This window comes from Trachypithecus francoisi, unplaced genomic scaffold (genome assembly GCF_009764315.1).
Source record: "Trachypithecus francoisi isolate TF-2019V2 unplaced genomic scaffold, Tfra_2.0 Lachesis_group0, whole genome shotgun sequence".
Taxonomy (NCBI): domain Eukaryota; kingdom Metazoa; phylum Chordata; class Mammalia; order Primates; family Cercopithecidae; genus Trachypithecus; species Trachypithecus francoisi.
Window position 1 is genome coordinate 137,610,506 of NW_022681453.1, and position 23,820 is coordinate 137,634,325.

Here is a 23,820-nt window from a genome sequence, read left to right on the forward strand (position 1 = left end):
ATCTCAGCAGAATCTTGACCTCTTCCCTTGACTCTGCTAGCCTTTCCCTGCCTTTTCCAGTGTCCCCCATGCCAGGTGTTGGCACATCCTCTGAGACTGTGGCAATGTGATAATAGCATGGCCACTGACATGAATTCCATGCACTGCCCAGATTGGCTGTGAGATGACGGGTATATCACTTATCCCTTTGAGCTACCGTTTCCTTATCTGTGAAACCAAGATAATGGTACTTATTTCACAGAATTATTTTGAGACATGAATGAGTTCATGTATTTAAAACACTAAGCATGGTTCCTGGCACATCATAATGCCCTTTTCTAAGAGCAGGGACAGTATCTTCATTTCTGGAGACAGGGGAGGAGCAGGGTTCTCTCTGGGCACTAAGTGGGTTCTTACTTTCCATTTCTGCATTTAGACTCTGCTGGAAGAAAATCTGAGCTCTCTCTTGACCTTCCCATGTTGCAAATTAGGAAAATGATGCCCAGAGAGGGGATGAGTTTCTCAAGGCTGGTTGGCTTCTTAATGGAGGAGATGGACTTGAACTGGGGGCTGCCAGGCGTCCCTTCTAAAACCTGGTGCTGTGGTTTTGGATTCACGAAGTTATGGAAGAAGAACGCAGGACATACAAATGACTATGACAGGACACATAAATCCTATGACTTTCTGACCACTCCTTACCCCCATGCTGAGCCAGGTGGCCCTGGGCCAGGGTCCCCATCATGCCCCCAGGCTTTCATTTATCCCTAGGCATACTCTGACAGGGTTGTTGACATGCTCTAGAGCTAATAAACTAGAAATTTAAATTTATACAGAAAAGCCTGTGTTTTATTTTCTTGCTACACACTAGATAGAGAAGTGTTTGCTAGAAGTTGAATGAATGAATGAGCATACATCAAAGCAGATTTTGTCTTTATAAATTCTTAACACTTTTGAGAAATATTTTCCCCTTCTGTATTTTCTCCCTGCTAATCGTGTTTTTCTGTTGCTTTAAGATTTCTGATATCGAGAGCCGGATTTCAGCCTTGACCATTGCAGGATTAAACATAGCACCATGTGTGCGCCTCACAAGAAGACGGGATCAGAAGCAAAGGACCCAGGTGTGTTTGTCCCTTTCTCCCTCTGTTGGAATGTTACATGGCTTGGAAAATTTAGAAGATAAAATATATTTGGCTCTGCAAAGGTATATTGCTCATTGTATTCTGTTTGTAGGTACAAACCATAGATACATCAAGGCAGCAAAGGAGGAAACTGCCTGCTCCACCGGTGAAAGGTATGCTCAATTAAAACCACAAAGCTACCAAAAAATTAAGCCTGAATCATTTACTTTGGATAACACAAAGACCTGAGTTTGAGAATTAGATCTAATGGAGCATTCTCACACAGAATTGCTCTTGTCTATCTTGATTTGGGTCCCCCCAGAAGCGAACACTGGGACAAGGATAGGAGTGGAAGTAGCTTGTTTGGAAGGTGCACTGCTAGAGAAGAAGAGAAACGATTCAGAGAAAGAAATTAAGTCAATCAATACAGGGTACTTGAATTAGGAGCTATTTCTTTAGGCAAATAAGGCTAAGTCCTCCTGGTGACCTCTGGGAGACAATGCTGGCTGCATCTCAGAGTTTTCTGCCCAAAAGGCAGGGAGATGGGATATTTGTCCTAAAACTCCCATCCATCTCTGGCTGAGAGTTACTTCTGGGGGCATTAACTCCCTGGTACTTCTGACCTGCCCCATGCATGAGCCAAGACAGAGTGGTGATACTTGCTGTAGTGTCTATTGGAATGTGCTAGAATGGTGACTGTCAGAAGTGAACAGAACACCAAAAGTATCTGCCACAGTGTCCAACCTAGAAAGGATTCTGGCAATGCCAGTCATGTTGCCTTTATGTAATGGACATTTTCAAAAAATGCCCTGGGTTCAGAAGCCACAAAAGGGTGATGCCAAACTAGAAATTCAGATTTACAAATTAGAGGAGTAGAGAGCCAAAGATGTACATTTGAGCCTTGGTTCTGCTATTGATCATTTAACAAACATTTATTGAATGTTTATAATCTACAAAACTGTATGCAGTTAAAATTTATCACAGATTCACAGTCCTTTATTTGAAACCCTTGGGTCCACATGTGCTTCATAATTTCTTGAGCATTAGAAAGGTAATACAGTACATGTGCTGTATATTTCTTAACACCCCCTGTGGCATCTAGGCAGCATCTGAAAATCAAACACATTAATATCCTTACAGCAGAGCACAAGAACATTTGCACTCCATGAGATGGAGAAGGACATTAAATGGCCTCATGTCAGTTCAGGTCAGGTTTTATAATCAGATTCTTTTGGCTCCAAAGTTGTAAAAATTTGCAAGTTTTAGAACCTTTTCTATTTCAGGACTGCACATAAGTATTTATGAACTGTACTGGGTTATCTCTGAGCTATCATTTCCCAGAAAGTTATCTATGATGCCCTAACTTTTTTGTCCATCATAAAAATAAACACAAAACAAAAAGATTCCATAGTCAAACACAGTACAGGAATGAGATTCCAAGTCTAGAACAAAAGTCTGAGTAATCTGGCCACCTTGTTTTTTCCTTAACAATCAGTCCATCTTCTGGGTAACATTTTTTCCCATTTATTTCCTTTTAGCTGAAAAAATTGAGACATCTTCAGTGACGACCATTAAAACATTTAACCGCAACTTCATTCTCCAAGGCTCCTCAACAAACAGGACTAAGGAAAGGAAAGGCACCACCAAGGATTTGATGGTAAATGTCATCTCTGTCTTAATGTTCATTGCTTTCACTGTTGACGGTACCTCCATTCTGCAGCCTTTCCTTCTGTAGCTCCCGCATCAGAGCCCCCCAAAAGTATCCTTCCTCCATGGTCTTATGGTCTGTTGGATTTGACTGGGGGGTGGATTTAGCGGTAAACCAAGAGGAGAGTGCTTGGTTGAATAAGGCCACGAAGCACACACACACCGCCGATCACCCTCCTCAAATGTTACTCTAGAAATCACTATTACTAATAACTTTCTATGCACGTATAGAGGAAATAAGTCGTAACATGGTAAGTGTACTGGAAATTGCACTTGGACACACCAAAATGTAGCTTAACCCAAAACATCCAGCTTATACTCAGAAGATTTCATCATGACCTGATCACTTTGAGCCAACTCTAGCCCCAAACCCTGCTAAAAATATTATCAAACTATCTTAATCAAACCATTTACCTTAGACAAAAGTATACGCGATAGAAATGTCTATCCTGGCACAATAGACAAAGTACCGTAAGGGAAAGATAAAAGAACTGTATCAAGCACTAAAAAGCAAAGACAAGCCCTTATACCTTCCGCATAATGTATTAACTAGAAATAACTATACACAGAGAACTTTAGCCAAGTCCCCCGAAACCAGACGAGCTACCCAAGAACAGCTGAAAAACCCCACTCACCTATGTGGCAAAATAGTGGGAAGATTCATGAGTAGCGGTGACAAGCCTACCGAGCCTTTTGATAGCTGGTTGTCCAAGATAGAATCTTAGTTCGGCTTTAAACTTACCCACAGAATTACTTCATCTCCCTGTAAGTTTAACTGTTAGTCTAAAGATGGACAGCTCTTTAGACCCTAGGAAACAACCTTCCTACAGAGAGTAAAAACTGTTACCACCATAGTTGGCCCAAAAGCAGCCACCAATTAAGAAAGCGTTGAAGCTCAACATCTAAATCTTAATTGTAATCACTCTACTGAACTCCTAACACCACACTGGACTAATCTATTACTTAATAGAAGCAATAATGTTAATATAAGTAACATGAAGACATTCTCCATTGCATAAGCTTACATCAGACCAGAATAACCCACTGACAGTTAACAGCCTAATATTAGTAACTGATATAATAAGCACCCTATTATTGACACTGTTAACCCAACACAGGTATGCTCTAAGGAGCGATTACAAAAATAAAAGGAACTCGGCAAATCTTACCCCACTTGTTTACCAAAAACATCACCTCTAGTATTACCAGTATTAGAGGCACTGCCTGCCCACTCACATATGTTCAACAGCCACGGTATCCTGACCATGCAAAGGTAGCATAACCACTTGTTCCCTAAATAGGGATTTGTATGAATGGCCATACGAAGGTTCAGCTGTCTCTTACTTTCAATCAGTGAATTTGACCTATTCATGAAGAGGCGGATATAAACAAATAAGATGAGAAAACCCTATGGAGCTTTAATTCATTCATGCAAATAAAAACTCAAACAAGCCTGCAGGCCCTAGCCTACTATCTGTGGATTAAAATTTTTGGTTGGAGTGACCTTGGAGCATAATTCAACCTCCAAACAACCTAAACTAAGACCGCACTAGTCTAAGTGAGTTAATACACATTGACCCAATAATTTGATCAACAGAATAAGTTCCCTAGTTCTAGAATTCAAATTGACAATAGAGTTTACAACCTCGATGTTGGATCAGGACATCCTAATGGTGTAGCCGCTATTAAGGGTTCGTTTAGCAGTAGGGACGAGGTTCTAAAACTAAGTAACATCCTGCCTGCTATATACCTCTTTAATATGTGGGTATATCCTCTCAACTGCATCTCTAGCTCCTTGTAGGAAGCAGCTTTGATATAAGAGAAATAAAAATATATAAATGGAATATTAAGGTCTGGTTGAGATGTAACAGTTTTTATTCTGTTTTCAGTTCATAATCACTCTTCCTTAAATTTCTCATTAGCCATTAATGCTGTGTTCCTGAAAAAAGTCAGCAGCTACTCCTAAATGTAACAAAGGAAGAGACAGTAAATAATCTGCATGAACACTAGAAATTATACAGAAAGGTGTGCTGGATCTTTTGCTTAAAAACTGTCAATCGAGAAAAATAACGAGACAAGTCCCTATCATTTTACGAGGTTTATTTGCCAAAGTTAAGGATGTGCACGCAGGAGACAGGTCTATGCCTTTCTCAGAAGATGATTTTGAGGGCTCTAAATTTAAAAAGGAAAGTGCAGGCTATTGAGAAGTACACAATTTTCATGTAAGAGGGGGGTAGGGAAAAATAATCATTCATGCCTTTGTCCAGCTCAGTGAATCTGCATTTTTTTTACATCAGATGACATAGACAAATGGGGCAGAGGAAAAATGCAGGGAATCTGCATTTTTACAGCAGATAATATAGAAAAATGGGGCAGGGGAACAATCAGATATGCATTTGTGTCTGGTGGGCCGGGGGGGGTGACTGCACCTGTAAAGATAAGCTATCAATTTGCATTGCCATGGTGAAATTTTAACAGAAACACCTTAGAGTAAAGATCTGGGAGCTAACTAGGAATTTCCATGTGGGCAAAATATGGGGGAGGCGTGTAGCTTTTCATCTTGTAGCCATCTTATTTAGGAAACGAAACGAGAGACAGGTTTGCATGACCCAGTTCTCAGCTTGACTTTTCCTTTTAGCTTAGTGATTTGGGGACCCCCCAGATTTAATTTTCTTTCACAAAACCAACATACATTTCAAAGTTTTGGCAAATGTTTGATGCTGCTTACGTAGAAAATGATCAACTAACTAAGCTGTCTCAGTGATACCAATTACGCGGAGGGCAGATCATGTCTGAGATGACAAGACTAAGGCAAGGACAAATTTATTCTGTTATCTTTTATCCTTCACCCATTCCCCCCTTCCTCTTCCTCCCTGTCATTGTCCCTGTCTCATGAGCACAGAAGCACCACATAATGGCATAATGGTGGACACATCCTTTTGAAATACAAGTTACTCTCAGGCATTCTATGGCAGTAGCTCTACCCACTGCCTTCTCTTCATTGGTCAGCCATTAACCCTGACCTTTTAAAGTCTAATTCCCTTGCTTCTGACCATTATTTCGTAGAGGGGAAAAAGACGTATTATCACACTAAAAGGGCAGGCCACTAGGGTCATGGAAGGAATTGGTTATAAATAAGAAAATTAAAAATAAATTGTCTTTCATAGAGGCAGGACATGAGATTGGTGGCTGCCGGAGGTTGTGAGAAGGGGCAATAGGAAGAAACTCCTTAATGAGTAAGGGGTTTCACTTTAGAGTGACAGAAATTTATTGAAACTAGATAAAGGTGGTAGATGTACAACCTCGTGAGCATACTAAATGCCACCAAATTGCTCACTTTAGAATGGTTTATTTTATGTCATGTGGCTTTCACCTCAATACTTTTTTTAATAAAATAAAAATAAATTACCTTAAAGTAACACAGAGAGGTTAAAAATGAAAGAATAGACAATATTTACTAAACAAATAAAAGCAAAATGGGGCAGAAATAATTACTTTCAAAGAAAGGAGAATTCCAGATAAAAAGCACTGAGAGAAAACAAGGAGGAAAGATGTTTAAATGTTGATAAAATAAAGTAGTTAAGTCGTGAGCCTTTCTTGATTTGGCAGATAATAAAGCAACACAATTTATGGTGCAATGGTTGGTGACTTTAAAACTCCCTTATCAGCCTTTGGCAGCCCAAGTACCCCATAAATAAATACAAATTAGAGAATTGAATAGTGTAGCTGTTAAGCTTTAAATAAGATATTTATCTAACTTTATATTTTACAGATCATTCACTGTCTTTCCAGGCATCAGTGGACCATTTATAAAAATTGACTTTATACAAAATCACAAAGAATACCTCAATAAATTCCAAAAAGTAAACCCTCTATGATCACAATGCCAAACATAATCTAGGGCAGTGCTGTCTAATAGAACTTCGTGTAATGAGGGTAATGGTCTATATCTGCAGTGACCAGTACAGTGGCCATGAGCCACATGTGGCTATTGAATACTTGAAATGTGGCTACTGCATTGAGGGAACTGATTTTTAAATTTTAGTTAATTTTAGTTAATCTGAATGTAAATAGCCACATGTGGCTAGTGGCTACCATGTTGGACAGGGCCAATGTAGAAAATCAGAATGTAAGTTAAAAAACAGAAACCCTACTTTGAAGTTAAAAAGCACTTGTACTCACATACACAACTGTCCATACACATACACATGCACACTCACACACACATACACACACACTTCAAAATAACTACTGAATTAGAAAAATCCACAGGGCGCTTACAAAATGAAAACATTATATATACCAAAGCAAATAGAATACATATAAAACTACACTGTGTCAAATTTATAGTATTATTTTGTTCCTTGTTAAAGAAGAAGCAATACAACTAGACATTGAATTCCAGACATCAAAAATAAACATAAAAACATTTAATTAAGACCAGAAATTATAGAAATGATCTCTCTACATCTACATCTAGGAGTTGATTTGAAAAAAATAGAAATGTTTTGTAAGTCACATAAAGAAAAAAACTGAAAACAAAAGATTATATAAAAGGATGTCAATTTTTTTATATATACAATGTGGTGTAAAAGTATTCTCATAAATTTAGAATCTACTAGTCAAATCAGAATCAAATCAGAAAAATAGCAAAAACTAACTTAAGAAATAAAAAGAAACTTAAAATCTATTAAACCTTTCAAAAGGATTCTGTGGCCAAATGATTTTGCTAATTTTTTTTTAAGCAACAATTAATTCCCATACCATATAAAATATTCCAAGTCATCAAAATATTGAAAACTAAAAGATTCATGTTGTGAAGCTATCAGAACCCCAATCATGAAAGCCTGATCCATGTCTGGTAAGCATGTATACATGTTCTGTGCCCATCACACACAGGCACGCACAGACACACGAAAATTATTACACCAGTTGTACTTCTTCAGAGATGAAGAATACGAAATAAAATATTAGCCAATTAAAGAGCAGTGCATTCAGTAATAAATTACAGTAGGCCAAGCGAGGTGGCTCACACCTATAATTCCAGCACTTTGGGAGACCAAGGTGGGAGGATCACTTGAGGCCAGGAGTTCAAGACCAGCCTGGGCAACATAGTGAGACCTTTCTTTACAAAAAATAAAAAGTTAGCCAGTCATGGTGGCATGTGCCTGTAGTCCCAGCTACTAGAGAGGCTAAGCGGGGGATCCTCTGAGCCCAGGAGTTTGAGGTTGCGGTGAGCTACGATCGCACCACTGCAAGCCAGCCTGAGCAACATAGTGAGACCCTATCTCTAAGAACGAATGAATAAATAAACAACAGGTAGGTCTTGTGGGAATGCAAGGATATTTAAATACTGTGATATCAATCCCATTTATGCTGGAGGTTGCAGTTTTTTGAATTTTCGCATGAGTGAAAAATCAGACCTTGGTGATGACCTTTAGCAGTAGGATACAAATAACTCCCACACGCTTAGCGTTCCAATAGTGGAACACTAGGCATAAGTGGATTTTAATAAATCACATCAACAGTTCAATAAGAAAAGTCATTTCTTCCCAAATTAATCCGTAGCTTAATCCAATTTTCATTAAAAAACTCAGTGAAATTTTCCTTGAATTAAAGTTCATGTAATAATAAATCAGAAAGAATAGACAAAAGCATTTTGCAAAATTACAGAGATTTTCCTCCCAGATTTTAAAACAAATTAAAAGCTGACATGAAACTGATCATTAATGAAATAAAATAGCCCAGAAACAGATACAGCCACATATGAGAATGTGTTATATTATCTTTGTAAAAGATTTAGAAACTAGTAAAGAAGGTATGGATTATTAAACAAACAAGAACACTGTACTTGCAATACTGGACATTGGGATGGTATTGGGAAAGAAGGCACATTCGATAATTACCTTATTCCAAATACCAAAATTAATTTCAGGTGGATTAAGAAGTATGCATTTAAAAATGACATCACTTTCTAAATGTTGTGAAACATCTAACTGGTCAATAAGCATGAATAGCTTTTAAAAAGCAGTAAACATTATTTTTCATTGCTTATTCTCAGTCTTCCCAAGTGGCTGATGAGAGTGTGTTCAATGTCTCACCTCAGGAGCCTGCTCTGGAGTCAGCTGTGATGTACTGATACCATGGAATTCCACTGCCAGTGACTCACTGCCTCCGGCCGTACACGACAGTGCCTTGACCCAACAGCCATCGAGTACTGTATGGATTTCCACCTGAGGAGAAGGCCTGGGGAGGCCACAGTGCACCATTGCACAGGGCTGTCCTGATACCTCATCCAGAAAGCCGTCTCAGACTTCAGCATTGCGGTCTTGCCCACTCTCTGCCTTAGGCTCCCAGGGGAATCCAAGACAGAAAACCAAGACACTGGCTTCCAACAGCAGAGCTCCATGTTTAAGATACATATTTTCCCTGTTTGCTTTGCTACTGTGTGTTGACTTTAAGATCTTTTTTTTTTATCCCTTTGATTCAGCTAGTATTCCATGTCAACAATTTTTCCGAAGGAAAACTGTTGGAGGGGGGTGGAGGGAGGAAGGTGGGAATTATTATTTAGTACATCATTAATGCTTATTAATCTCTCACAAGCATCTTTGTCTTGCAAATCCTAAGGGAAAAGCAAGTCCATGCAGTGAACACTAGGGACAGTCTAATTTGGGGATTGCTCAACCGTCAAGGCTGCAGGTCTCCCTTCAGCCACCTCCTTCCTGCTAAAATCTTAGCCTACCACACTACCAGTCATTCCCATTGCTTTGCAATCACAAGCCACAGGATGAGAAGTTCTCACTCACTCATGCCATGCCCAGGTCTATCTGAAATAGTGTCTCATTAAGAATTTAGGGTTCTTCCATGGGCTTACTGACAGTTTCCCAAATCTGAAGGGGAAAGGGGCTTGAGAAAGACCATCACTGGCTCAACTTTAGGGCACTGTCCAGAATCAACATGATGTGGTTTAGCAATGATCACATCTAAACAAAGTTTAGGTAAATGAATTACCACAGAGAAAGACCACATGAGAAAAATTTTGTTCTCCAAATTTACTTCCCAATAAATATTCAGCAAAGTAGTAAAATGTCCTTAAAGACAAAAATGATTAGGGAATAGCCTTAGAAAATTTATAGGTATAAAAAATTCAAGGACAAACTGTGCATTTAATGGACACAAGAGTTGACTCTAACTCCATGTCTGTGGTTTCTTTGAACCCATATCAAATGCATGACTATTTAGAGTGTTTATAAAAGCAAATGGAACTGAACTTTCACTCAGTTAATTGGGCATTAACAACCTTCTTTTATGTTTGTTCCTGATATAGTCTGAATCTTAGGAAGGTAAAAGAAAGGAGGCAAGAGAAGAGTTATGATGAATGTGTGTTAAGTGCTTGCTCTGAAGGAGGCAATGTTCTTCTCATTTTAATCCTTATGGCAACCTTATTCAATAAGTTTTCCCATGTTTCAAATTTAATAACTGAAGGCCAGAGAGATTAATTTGCCAAAGCCACACCTTTATGCTAATTATGATTGGAATGCATCACAAAAGCCTAACTCTGTTGTTTTCAACCTCTACATTATTTTGCTGCTATGTGCATTTCCAGATCTGATTTTCTGCTGATTTGTGTGCTATGATCCACTCCTGATGGGGGTCTACGTTATCTTCCAATAATACTCCTTGCTGATGCTGTGTTATGTGTCATCTAACAGAAATGACTCCTTTGAAATAAGTAAATCTTCGGCTTTTTGTTCTGTTGGTGTGATTCAAAGCAAAACAAAAGCAAATTTTAAAAACACAACAAAAAAAGATTTGACTTCCAAATAGAATGTTTTCTTTAACAGGCATGAAAAGCAACTATTGTTGTGTTACAGTGTTAAAAATATTCAGTTTTCTTTGACAAAAATGTGTACTGTGTAAGCCTTGCAAACAAAAAACAACAAAAAAGAAGAATAAGCAGCCTGCTGTGTGGCATTTGAACTTTTATAAAGGTTTCCTTGTGCCAAATAAGTGCAAAGATTTAATTTACTATTTAAAAACCATAAGCATATGTTATAGTTCCAGAAGAATTATTTTGTCATCAAGTGATTTTGATCTTTAGTGTCAATATTTATATTTAGATTAATTTTTATAAATGAAAATATTTTAATGGTTTAAGAAAATGAGGACAACAGGATAATATCTTTGATGACTTCTGAAAGTTATGCTTCCCTTCATGTTATATGCACATTGCCAAGAATTACTGTCAAGAGAAATGATAAGTAAAAGTCATTTATGAAAATAAAGATTGTGTGTGTGCAATTTTTTGGTTAAAGGAGACTAGGAGTGAGTAGGGGACAGGGAAAGAAGTCATGTGGCTAGTAATTGGAGGGGCCAAGATTCAAAACCTTCCTTCCAGTTACACTGCTCTCCCCGCCGACAAAATTTCCCAGTGACCACCTCCACTCAAGTGGTCACCCACATAAGACCAGCCGTTCTCAAAGGGAGGTACAGAGTGATTTTTGACCCTTAGAGAATATTTGACAATGTCTGGAGACATTTTTGATGGTAACAACTAAGGGTGTGCTGCCACTGGCATCTAGTGGGCAGAAAACAGGGATACTGCTAAACATCCTATAATGCATAGGACAGCCCCTGTCTTAATCCATTTTGTGTTGCTATAACAGAATAACACAGACTGGGTGATGTATAAAGAAAAAATTTTATTTCCTATAGTTCTGGAAACTGGGAAGTCTAAGGTCAAAGGGCCTGCATCTGGCAAGGGCCTTCTTTCTGTGTCATCCCATGGCAGAAGGCAGAAGGGTAAGAAAGCATGCATGAGAGAGAGCAAGAGAAGGCCAAACTCACTTTTATAACAAACACACTCTTGCAATAATGAACCTACTCCTATGATAACAATGTTAATCCATTCATAAGGCAGAGCCCTCATGACCTAAACTCTCTTAAAGTTCTCACCTTTCAATACTATTGCATTGGGGATTAAGTTTCTAACACATGAACTCTGGGAGACATTCAAACTATAGCAGCCCCCTACAACAAAGATTAACCCAAAATGTCAATAGTGGTAAGGTTGAGAATGCTGAGTTAGCTAGCGGTAAACCAGGACAGAAATGGAGAAGCCCCTGTCAACCTCCAGGGGGACTGTGTAGCTGAACAGGAAGCAGTGACTCTCTCAGTCTTTTGCAGGCTCAGTGGAGGTTGTTGCATCTCTGAGGCAACATGCCCAGAGCACTCAAGCCAGACACTGATCCCTGTCATCCCCAAATAGGAATACGAACCTTCTACTAACCTAAAATAAACGAGTATATGAAAATATTAACAGAAACCAAGAGCCTCTGCCTGCTGGCTTGATGCAGTAAAGCCAGTATCCCAACATGAGTGTGCATCAGAATCATCTTTCCAAAGATTCTTGTTGAAGGAATCTCTGAAACAAACAACAAACATTCCAGCTTGTTGAAAGACAAATTGCTGGGCTACACCTCAATGTTTCTGGTTTCTGTTTTGTTCTGTTTGAGATGGTGTCTCTCTCTGTCACCCAGGCTGGAGTGCAGTGGCACAATCTCAGCTCATTGCAACCTCTGCTTCCCAGATTCAAACAATTCTCCTGCCTCAGCCTCCCAAGTAGCTGGGATTACAGGTGCCTACCACCACATCCAGCTAATTTTTGTATTTTTAGTAGGCATGAGGTTTCACCATGTTGGCCAGGGTGGTCTTGAACTCCTGACCTCAAGCGATCTGCCTGCCTCAGCCTCCCAAAGTGCTGGGATTACAGGCATGAGCCACCGCACCTGGCCTCCACCTCAATGTTTCTCATTTGCATTTCTAACAAACTTCAGGTGATATTGATGCTGCTGATCTTGGGAGCACACTTTGAGAACCTCTGACCTAGGAGCAAGGTGGAGGGGAAACAACTTGCTGTAAGAGACTTCCCCTGCACCTGGGTTACCCTAGGGAAACTAATGCTTGGAAAAGCTGAACTCCAGGGAGCCAGGATTTAAAGGAAGCTCCATCAAACCTGTAAAGCCCAACCCTTTCCCCTCCACTCAAAAGAAGGGATTGTCTCTAACTGCACTGCTAGGCAAAGAGGAATCTGAGAAAGAATGTATCCTTCATGGAGCAACAACCCAGCCAAATACTAGCTACAGTGCTCTCACTGTATATATTCAAGTAATATTCCATACATTCAACTTCCAGGATAATTAGTGTTTAAAGCACATAGTGAACCACAACTAGCAATATCATGTGGCACAGGTAAAGCTATTTTTTCAAAGTATGGAGTAAGTTGAGAATATTCACTTAGGAAATCTCAGGTTGTAGACATTGCTGCTGGGCTGCAGCATGGAATGGAGGTGCAGAGCATGTGGGCAGCACGAACTCACATGCAGCTTGTCAGACAAAGACAGATGGCAGGGAAACAGATATCCATCACAAGCACCAAAGACTGCTAGGGCACCAAAATTTGTGGTTCAAACAAGAGGCCCCAAAAAAGCTGGGAAAATAGCTCATTTGGCAACAGGGAAAGCGAGGAAGGGCAATCTCAATCATTAGATACTTGCCATGTGCCAGGCGCTGCTGAGTCCTTATACATCAATTATATCTTTACAATCTCTGAGGAAGCTCACAGCAATCCCACTTTATACCCAAGAAAATGGGGCCCTAAATGGAACTGGTGAATAGGGCAGCATTTTCTAGAACCAAAGTTTCCCTAAACAAATAGTAACACTGGATTACATCTGGTTGAAATGAGACTTTTCCTAACATAATTTAATATAAAGAAAATACCTGAGGTTATTAAAACAAAATAAATACAGTATTAGTGGTTGTCCACAGAAAGGAACACTGCTGGCTGGTGACAAGGACTCCCTCCTTGACCAAATTATTCAGGCTTCTCTGAGTCCTCTTCTCAACTAGGCCTTGTCCTTGGCCTGCCAACACAAGTTTAGCAAGTCAGTTTAGTGTAACCCCTACCCTTAATATCTAATCAAGTTCCTCTTACTCATTTTCTATCCACTGATTTCTTCACCAAGTCCATTGGCTAAAGATAGCCAGCTACCCTTGCTATATTCAGAGTTGACTTTGGTTATATGCTGAAGTCTCTCTTCCCTATTGCAGTAGCTCAAATAAAATCTGTCTTGCCATTTTTAACAAGTATCCAGTGTAATTTCTCTTTGATAGTGGCTTGAGGTGAAAGGGAAATTTTTCACCATAGACCTTTTCGTACCATTTAAGTTTTGAGTCATAGGAACATATTGCCTATTTAAAATAAATAGGAAAAGGGGGGAAATTATTCTTGATCTTCAACAACCAAGCTGTGAAGGACTGAGTAAATATATAGCAGCTTCAACCATTAAAGTATTTGTTCTTAAGGAATAAAAGATGCATTACACTTGATGAGGAAGCCACCATTTGCATAAAATAGTATGCTAACCACACATCATTCCTATCTATAAAAGTAACTCTTGTGAGGCTCTCAGAAAGACAATGTGTCTGACTAGATTAACTCCTCCACCATTAATCCAAATGAAATTTGTGTGGGATTATAGACCAAGATTGTCATATACATATCCACTCACAGCCTATCCTTTGCAGCATAAAACTGAAATGCAGAGCTTCTCAAGAGAAAAACGTTTGTAAGAATGAGTTTGAATTACACCTTTGGTTTGAAATTGAACTGTTTGCTTGTTTGGCTTTCTCTCCTAAGCTGTATACTCAGAAAGGAAACAAAAAAGTTCAATGTCTTACTATTAGGTTTCATCTGTGACAAACAGCCAGGAATATTTGCTGTTTGTCACAGATGAAACCTGATAGTAAGATATTTGAGGAGTATATATATATATATATATATTTTTTTTTTTTTTTTTTTTTTTTTTTTTTTGAGACGGAGTCTCATTCTGTCACCCAGGCTGGAGTGCAGTGGCGCAATCTCGGCTCATTGCGAGCTCCACCTCCTGGGTTCATGCCATTCTCCTGCCTCAGCCTCCCGAGTAGCTAGGACTACAAGCGCCCATCACCACACTTGGCTGTTTTTGTTGTTGTTGTATTTTTAGTAGAGACAGGGTTTCACCATGTTAGCCAGGATGGTCTCGATCTCCTGACCTCGTGATCCACCCGCCTCAGCCTACCAAAGTGCTGGGATTACAGGCATGAGCCACTGGGCCCAGCCAAGGAGGATTTTTTTAAGGAACTCTATGGCCAGAAGTCAATTGGAAGCTAATATTCAGACTATGCATACATTTTTTAAGGCCCCTCTGTTCTATTAAATCTTGCTTCTCCCATGGGAACATCTTAGTCAACTGAAATTCCTTTTCTAAAAGCCTTGCTAACTTTATATGCTCTGCCCCCTGTCCACTTTCTTCCTTGTTGGCGTGATTTTTGACTATTTGAATATTGAGCAAATGAAAAATTGTAAAGGTCTTCTCTACAAATAGTAAAGGCTTTATTCAAATTGGCTTAGAGATGAATGAGTATACCTAAAATTCCTAGAAATATAGGAACTAACCTAAATGCTTTTCAGGTTTACATGACTTAAGTAAATCTGTAACAAGACTGGTTTAATATTGTCAGTTTAATGAGAACTTTCGTGTCTTCTGAGCTGTCAACAATACTCATGTACTTACCTTTAGGGTTCTTGCTTTGTCATGACTGCCTGACATGCATGTGCTGTCAAAACGGATAATAGGAAAATAACTTGAGGTGATGGCACCTTTGTCTCATGTCTTATGTAATTTTCATGTGTGTTCCAAGCATAATTGTTAAGAATGAGTGAATTAAATAGATATAACGGAAAATAAAAGTTTATAAATGTACTTTTTAACAATCATTATATTTTAAAATATGTCTACTTTTAAAAGTGTCCCAAATTTCTTTGGTAGCCATACCCTTCGAATTTTTCTAAGTTAAATTTTAAATCTAGATCATTTCCAAGTAAGGTAAAACACTGAAACATTATTGCTGAACACAAGTTTTAAAGTATATATACTTCAGCATCTCATTTTCATGCCATATCAAAAAGCTGAATGTATTTGGGTCTGTTAATATATAAAGCAGTAATCCAGTTAAGCCGCTTGCTTAAGGACACTTGCCTGACACCAGCTGTCTCCACCAAAAAGCTAATGCCAACTCCTGCAACAAGCCCCGTAACCAATGGTCCCTGTTTCAAAACAGCCTATGTTGGCTTCTCCTTTGTGTCTTTAAAAGCTTTCCCCTTTCCCCAAACCCCTTGGATGCTCCTATGATCCATCATAGCATGTACATCTTGGATTGCAATCTCCTGCTATTCCCAAATAAACTCTCTGCTTTGGTAAGTCAGTCTCTCTATTGCTTATTTTATGCTGACAACTACCATTAGTGTGCCTGGCACAATAATGTTTGCTAAACATTAACAGCAAACAAGCTAACATTTAAACGGTCAGACACAGATCAGGAGTGGGAGATTAAAGAGAACAACATCAGTAGACCATGTGAAATCCTCTCCAGGCAGGCATTTCCTGGCCAGAATTCCTGACTTCATCTTCCCACCCACAGCCATTCCCATCAGATGGCAAGAAATGTAAGACAGTAAAGACAGTCCAACTACATCCGAGTTATGTGTATTGATCTTTCACAAAGGGTATTCTATTCACTGAAAATTTGATAAAACATTAAAGTACAGGAGACATTTGGTGTATTTCTTTAAAAATAATTTCTTACATGACAGCCGCTCTATTTTTCTCTGAGGGAAAGTACTTCCCATACACAATTAGCATTTTACAGAACAGTTGGCTGTGCGAGCCTTCTGTCTCTGCGGTGGAGTTGTAATTATGATAAAGTGCAGGTAAATGGAGTTGCATTTTAAATAGCTTTCTACGGGCTGAAAAAACTTTAATATGCACTTCAAATATTGGAAACCTCAAAAAAGTTATCAGAAGTATCCAGTTTAGTAGACCCAAGTCCTAAAATAGTTTTTAAAAAATGTTTTATATCAAAGTTGTTATGTTTGGCAAAGATAAAAGATTTAAGGCAGTGTTTCTCAAACTTTAATGTGCAACTTCTGATTCAGTAGGTCTGGGGTACAGCCTAAGATGCTGCACTTCTAACAAGCTCCCAGGTGATGCCAATGCTGCTGGCCACACTTTGAGCAGGAAGGTTCAACAGAGTTCCTCAAGGGATCCCCTGAGGGATGGAGGCCCAGTTGCCCACAGTGACAGCCTGTTCATTGATGCCTCTTTTGTGACTTTTCCTCCCTTCCTTCTTTCACTTCGCCTGCCCTCAGTATTTTTCCTAGGATTACTTCCCAAACGAGTAATTCGACTCAGTCTGTTTTGGGAGAAAAACCCAAACTAAGACATCCCCTGCACTCCATGTGTGTGTTTGCACATCTTTCTCCTGCACTGGCCCAAGAGCTTCTTAAGGAACTGGGTTCCATTTTTCGCACACAGAGACTGGCACAGAGCAGGTGCTTGAAATGAGTTTGGTTCACCTCTGGTGGCTGTGGTGGTCCTGGCTTTAGGCTGTGGTACCTCTGTCCATGTGACTGAACTGCATGAAGATCATGCACAGCAGGGGAGCAGTCTCTTCTCATGCCCATCCTGGGATTGGGGGTGAGGATCCCACAACACTGAAATGTGGGGGGAAATCACAACACCAAAATGAAGGATTCAGAGGCTCTGCCAACCTCTACTTTACATTTACGCCTTGTTTAGAAAGGGTGACATAACCCCAGGTAGTAAGGAGTGGTCCAGGAATCTGCTCCCCAGTCTGGTACAAGCCCATGTATTTCCAGACTTTCAGGACCCATAAGGCCCAATGAAACACAGCATCAACTTTGGCTTAGTCGAGCTGTGCCATCTTAAATACCATCTCTGGGCTCAGTGAGAGGTAACACAGAGTTCATGAATACCACTGCCTTCTCCCGCCATCATTGGTAAACCAGGGGAGAGCTTGAAGTACTCATTTTTTCTATTGATTTCTCTGAACACAGCTCATACATGCAGTCATGATCCCTTTTTTCTCTGAGTGGATCCCTCCCCTTCATCCTTTGCCAACAAAAAGCCAGAACTTGAGGAACCCAAAGCTTAGAGCAGTAGTTTTCAAAGCAGAGTCTAGACTACACATGGGTTACAGAAGATGGTCAATTAGGCCGGGCGCGGTGGCTCACGCCTGTAATCCCAACACTTTGGGAGGCTGAGGCAGGTGGATCAAGAGGTCAGGAGTTCAAGACCAGCCTGGCCAACGGGGTGAAACCTCATCTCTCCTAAAAATACAAAAATTAGCTGGGGGTGGTGGTACACTCCTGTAGTCCCAGCTATGTGGGAGGCTGAGGCAGGTGAATTGCTTGAACCCAGGAGGCAGAGGTTGTTTCAGTAAGCCAAGATCACGCCACTGCACTCCAGCCTGGGCAACAAAGCAAGACTCCATCTCAAAAAAAAAAAAAAAAAAAAAAGAAGATGGTCAGTTAGGAGCAAGTAAAAGGAAATATTAGACCTTTTATTTATTTGTTTTAATCTGAAAGTAAGATGTACCAATATTTTTAAAATGTGGATAGCTGATAGTAGGTACATGCTAATAATTTATAAATAAATACACATATTTAGGGGGTAAATTGTCAAACAGTTTTTACTGATGGGTTGTGTGGCTTAAAAGATTTGAAGACCATCGGCCGGGCGCGGTGGCTCAAGCCTGTAATCCCAGCACTTTGGGAGGCCGAGACGGGCGGATCACGAAGTCAGGAGATCGAGACCACCCTGGCTAACACGGTGAAACCCCGTCTCTACTAAAAAATACAAAAAACTAGTCGGGCGAGGTGGTGGGCGCCTGTAGTCCCAGCTACTCGGGAGGCTGAGGCAGGAGAATGGCGTAAACCCGGGAGGCGGAGCTTGCAGTGAGCTGAGATCCGGCCACTGTACTCCAGCCTGGGCGACAGAGCGAGACTCCATCTCAAAAAAAAAAAAAAACAAAAACCAAAAAAAAAACAAACAAACAAAAAAAAGATTTGAAGACCATCTACCAGTTAGAAAACCTAGCAAGCTTCTGATGACTCACATTCCCCCTCCACTTTGTCCCTATCCCTACCCCTGTAAGGGGCAGTGCTAATTCTTAGACCTGATTCAATGTGTAAAGGGCAAATAGAAGGACAGAGGTGGGGAGGTAATCCAGACAGTTCCTAGCCATTGGTGACCCTCATAAGAGGATTAAGTCCTGGGATGTGTTGTGCCATTCCTTTCGTGAAAACTGTCGATCTTGTGTCTTCCTTACTCTCCTCCCCAAGCCAGAGAAAGAATGTCTACTTACTATCCAGCTATTTTAACTCAAGTTCTAAAGGACAACAGCTTGTTACTGCCTAGCAATAAACCAATGGACTGCCTTGAGGTTTGGGCTTTTCAATCAAGTGTCTTGATGGCTCTTTGAAATGGGCCAAAGTTAAATCTTTCTGCTAACACAGGTAAGAGCCACGTGCCACTGTGAGGCAAGTGAACGAGGTAACAGACTCCTCCTCTATCCAGCTCTGCTTCTCTCCATGTTTATAGTGTTCAAAACCAGCCAGGCAGGCAGGGGCAGCAATTTACAAGCCCAGCAACCCAAGAATCTCTGTAAAGTCTACTTTGCAGGAAAAGTGCAATGAATGTCTGTACATTAGTTAATGATTAAGACCTTGTATGAATCCAGAGAGTCTGTACCCTGCCACAATTAGGGCAATTTGGCCTGCCCTTGGCACTTCCCAGATGGCTCCTTCAAGTGAACCAAGTTCTCAGCCTTGTACTGTTCAGGGAGGTTTGGGGAGACAGGGCTGAGAGGCTAAAAGCCTCAAGGCTGTGAAAGCCACCTTCTCTATATGCTATCTCACACGACAAGGAGCACTGCTGGCCTAGAGCCACGATGTGCCATAACCATGAAGCATTAGGTGGTGAGGTGACAGAATGATAAAGCATGTAACTGCTGTCCTCATTCAGTGAGCACTGTGGTAATTATTTAATCAAAGATAAGAGGGCTACTTGTAGGCAGTGGTAGTAGTAAACGTTATCTACTGTACTTCTATCTTCAACATGTCCTTTCCTGTTTCCTAGTAATGACAATAATTTGCAATTTCAGAGCTTGTTCTTTCTGATTTATTATTCTCTACTATTTCTTTCATTTCAGGACAAATTCACTGGGAAGTCAGGAAGACTTTTAAATACAGTCTTTAAAATGGGAAGGCAGAGCAAGCATGCTTTGCCTGATAAACATAGGCTATGTGTAAAGAATGCTCCACTGTGGACAGACTCTATGAATGAGCATTTTTACCCTATTTGTAATTTGGGTCTTTGTAGAGCCACCCTGGTGATGAATGGGATGTTCTTTTAGGTCTGCTGGGCTGAGATTCCTCTTTGTCTTTAAATGACTTTGTTATTCCCTTTCCTGTGTCCAAGCTCATCACTCTGAGCTGGTGAAATGCTGACTGTCTGGATACAACAGCTTCTGCTAATGTCACTCAGCCAGACATCAGTTTGGTGCCCATCAATTGTTGAACTGTCTGATGACAAAGGAGTAAGTCGCCCCTTTCGACTTGAAACAGTCAGGATTCTGCTTCCCTCGGCCTCCACTCTTCCTTGATTGCAGGGGAAATAGACTTCTTGGCTAACACTAAAAAGGCAACTCTAAATGCAGTTGGAAAGTCTGTCCCAGGCATTGTCAGAGCTGCACTGTAACCCTACAGAAATTTTGGATCAGAGTTCCTGGCAGAGTTCCTGGCCAAATTTGCCCTCTAAGAGTCACAAACCTGTCAAGCTAGGACCTTTTTCAAGTCTGTGTCTTCCCACATTACTTTCAGTCTCTTGGAATACCTCCCTGTAATACTGAAAATCCTACACAATTCTTCAAGAATGCCCAGCTCAAATGTTACCACTATGATGGTCCCAGGATAATCCTGGCATAACGCAGGTGATTGAGATGGGTAGGCTTCGTGGCACTCAGAATCTTGGTTCAAACCTACACTGGTTCAAACCCCTATTTCTATCTGCGAAGCCCAAAGTCCTTCCAAAAAGCCTAGGAATTCATACTTAGAGATCAATGGTTTCTGGTCTTTGCTTCCTTATTGCAGCCTCTGTCTTGTACACATCAATCCAGACAGAAAACTCAAACCCTTCGTCATTTCACTTAATACAACAACAACAAATAAAACAATAAACTTTCCCTAGTAGTAGACCTCAATGAAGGGCAGATTGATGGAGCTAGAAGAAGCAGAGGAGAGGAGGTACACATAGCATGTCTCAGTCTCTTCCTGAAACTATGACAGAATACCTTAGACTGGGTAATTTATAATTAATAGAAATGTATTTCTCGTAGTTCTGGAGGCTGGGAAGTCCAAGATCAAGGCATCAGCAGAGTCAGTAGCTGGTAAGGGCCCACTCTCTGCTTCCAAGATGGTACTTTCTCCCTGTGTCCTCACATGGTAGAAGCGCATGAAGGGACAAACAGACTCCCTCAAGCCATTTTATAAGGGCACTAATCCCATTCAGGAGGGCAGAGCCCTCATAACCCAACCACCTTCTAAAGGCCTGATTAATATTATTGCATTGGCAATTAAGTTTCCATATGAATTTTGGAGGGAGACAAACATTTAGACCATAGCATTCCACTCCTAGCCTCCCAAATTTTTGTCATTCTCACATACAAAATACATTCATTCCATTTCAGCAATCCCAGAAGTCTTAATTTTTTCCAGCACCAACTCAAAAGTCTCATCTAAATCAGATATGGGTGAGATACAATCCATTCTCAAGCATATTGTTCTCTAGCTGTGAACCTGTAAAATCAAACAAGTTATGGACTTCTAAAATACGATGGTGGACAGGCATAGGATAGACATTCCCATTCCAAAAGAGGAAAACAGGAAGGAAGAAAAGAGTAACTGGTCTCAAGTAAATCCAAATCTCAACAGGGAAAATAACATTAAATCTTAAGGCTCCAGAATAATCTTGAACTCCATGTCCCAACTCCTGGGCACACTGGAGTTGGGCCCCCAAGGCTCCAGGCAACGCCACACCCACAGCTTTGCTGCAGCCCACACCACAGCTCTCACACATTAGAGTCTCATGCCCACAGCTCTCCCAGACTGGAATAGCACACTGGTGACTCTACAATTCTGGGGTTTCAGGGGTGGCCCTGCTTTCCTGACACCAAAAAGCATCGCCCTAATGGAGCTATCTGTCATAGTCATATCCCTGTGGCAGTTCTCTGCCTGAGACCCTTGGCTCTCTAGGGCATCCTTTAAAATCCAGGTGTAGGCAGCCATGTGCCCACAACTCATACCCTCTGTGTACCTACATAGTCAGCACCACATAGACATCTGTGCTTTCCAGAGAGGTGGCCTGAGCCACACCCAGGCCCACTGTAGCCGTACCTCGGGGGACCAAGGAGTGTTGAATGTGGGGAGAGGAGGCCTGAGGCAGCACTGAGCAGCAAACCCCAAAGTCTCAATCCTCTTCAACATTTCTAACATTTCATATACTCTCGTTCTCTAACCACCTCCCAACCCAGGCCCAGGGCAAGAGTGAGGCTGAAAGTAGGTGTGGGAATTGGAGGCAGACTCAGAGACCAAGCAGAAAGAAGAGGGAGGAGAAAGGAAGAGTGTGAAAAGGCCCCAGGTTTCCTCCCAGGACTGCAGGATCAGTGGCGGCTCCTTACCTAAAAGAGTAGAATAGATTTGGGGAAGAGTAATCACTTTCTTTTGCTCTGAAGTTTGCTGAATAATGTTGCTTGAACTGATTTTGGAATATCCATACTTTTTAATTAGCTACCTTAAAGATACCTAAAATTATCATCCTCAGTAATTAAAAGAGGTCATGGACTGGTTGTTCCACTTCTGCCACTATCTGTGTCTTAGCATCCCAGCTATACAACATGGTAACTGAGTTTATGGTTAACGATGTATAATTTTATAACATCCGAGCCCAAGCATAAAGACAAATCTCATTCCATATGTTTTTTCTGCTAATGGGTCAGTGATATCCCCATAGTTAATTATAGCAATTATACAGAAAATAATTTGTTTACTTTGAAAAGTCAGATTTGGTTTTTGTAATTGGGTAGCTTTGATAAATACACAACTGTTTGTAACAGGGTGAAGGTCTTCACTCTTTATCACCTATAAGAAAAAGCCACATGAAATCCCTTTCTGCAGTTACCATAAAAAATTCTGTTGAAGATACTGTCTGTTATATTGCTTGGGGTCCTTTATTTATTTTGGAATTATACTCCAAAAAGCAATGTCATTGCCCTACAAACTCATTATACTGATAGGTCCACAAATTCTCTTGTTTCTATTATTATTTTAAAAAAAATAAAGTGTTATTATTTTAAAAGCCTAAAATTCACAATTAGGCAAGAAAAAGAAATAACAGGCATCCAAACAGGAAAAAAGGAATTATCAAGTCAAATTATCTCTCTTCACTGACAATATGATTCTATACCTAGAAAACCCTAAAGACTCCACCAAAAGGTTTCTAGACCTGATAAACTACTTCAACAATATTTCAGGATACAAAATCAATGTACAAAAATCAGTAGCATTTCTATACATCATTAACTTTCAAGCTGAGAGCCAAATCAAGAACACAATGCCATTTATAATAGCCACACCAAAAAACAAAAAAACAAAAACGAAAAAAACCTAACTAAGGAGGTAAAAATCTCTATAAGGAGAACTACAAAACAATGCAGAAAGAAATCAGAGACAACACAAACAAATGGAAAAATATTCCATGCTCATGGATTAGAAGAATGCATATTGCTAAAATGTCCATGCTGCCCAAAGCAATCTATAGATTTAATGCTATTCCTATCAAATTGCCAACGTCATTTTTTTCAAATAATTAGAAAAAAACTATGCTAAAATTCATACAGAACCAAAAAGAACCCAAAATAGTCTGTTTTCTTACCCTGTCTCCATGAAGTACTCATTTCTAAAGGCCGATTGGCTTTATTTATATAATTGTCCTCCTTTGCTTCTCTTACTCAAAGATGTTTTTGATGAAGAATAGCTTCCTTTCCATGTTTTTTA

The 23,820-nt window shown here is 40.2% G+C and overlaps 1 protein-coding gene and 1 long non-coding RNA gene across 3 annotated transcripts in view; one reads left to right on the forward strand and one right to left on the reverse strand.

Annotated features, from left to right (window-relative positions):
* MYRIP (myosin VIIA and Rab interacting protein) overlaps positions 1-11,089 on the forward strand; it is a 427,956-nt gene extending 416,867 nt beyond the window's left edge. The window contains exons 14-17 of the mRNA XM_033212116.1: positions 993-1,097; positions 1,210-1,270; positions 2,636-2,754; positions 8,911-11,089. Coding sequence (XP_033068007.1) covers positions 993-1,097; positions 1,210-1,270; positions 2,636-2,754; positions 8,911-8,943 — 318 coding nt within the window. The 3' untranslated portion in view covers positions 8,944-11,089. The remainder of the gene's footprint in view (positions 1-992; positions 1,098-1,209; positions 1,271-2,635; positions 2,755-8,910) is intronic.
* LOC117083922 overlaps positions 1-23,820 on the reverse strand; it is a 73,352-nt gene that overhangs the window by 18,263 nt on the left and 31,269 nt on the right. The gene's annotated exons all lie outside the window — the stretch shown is intronic.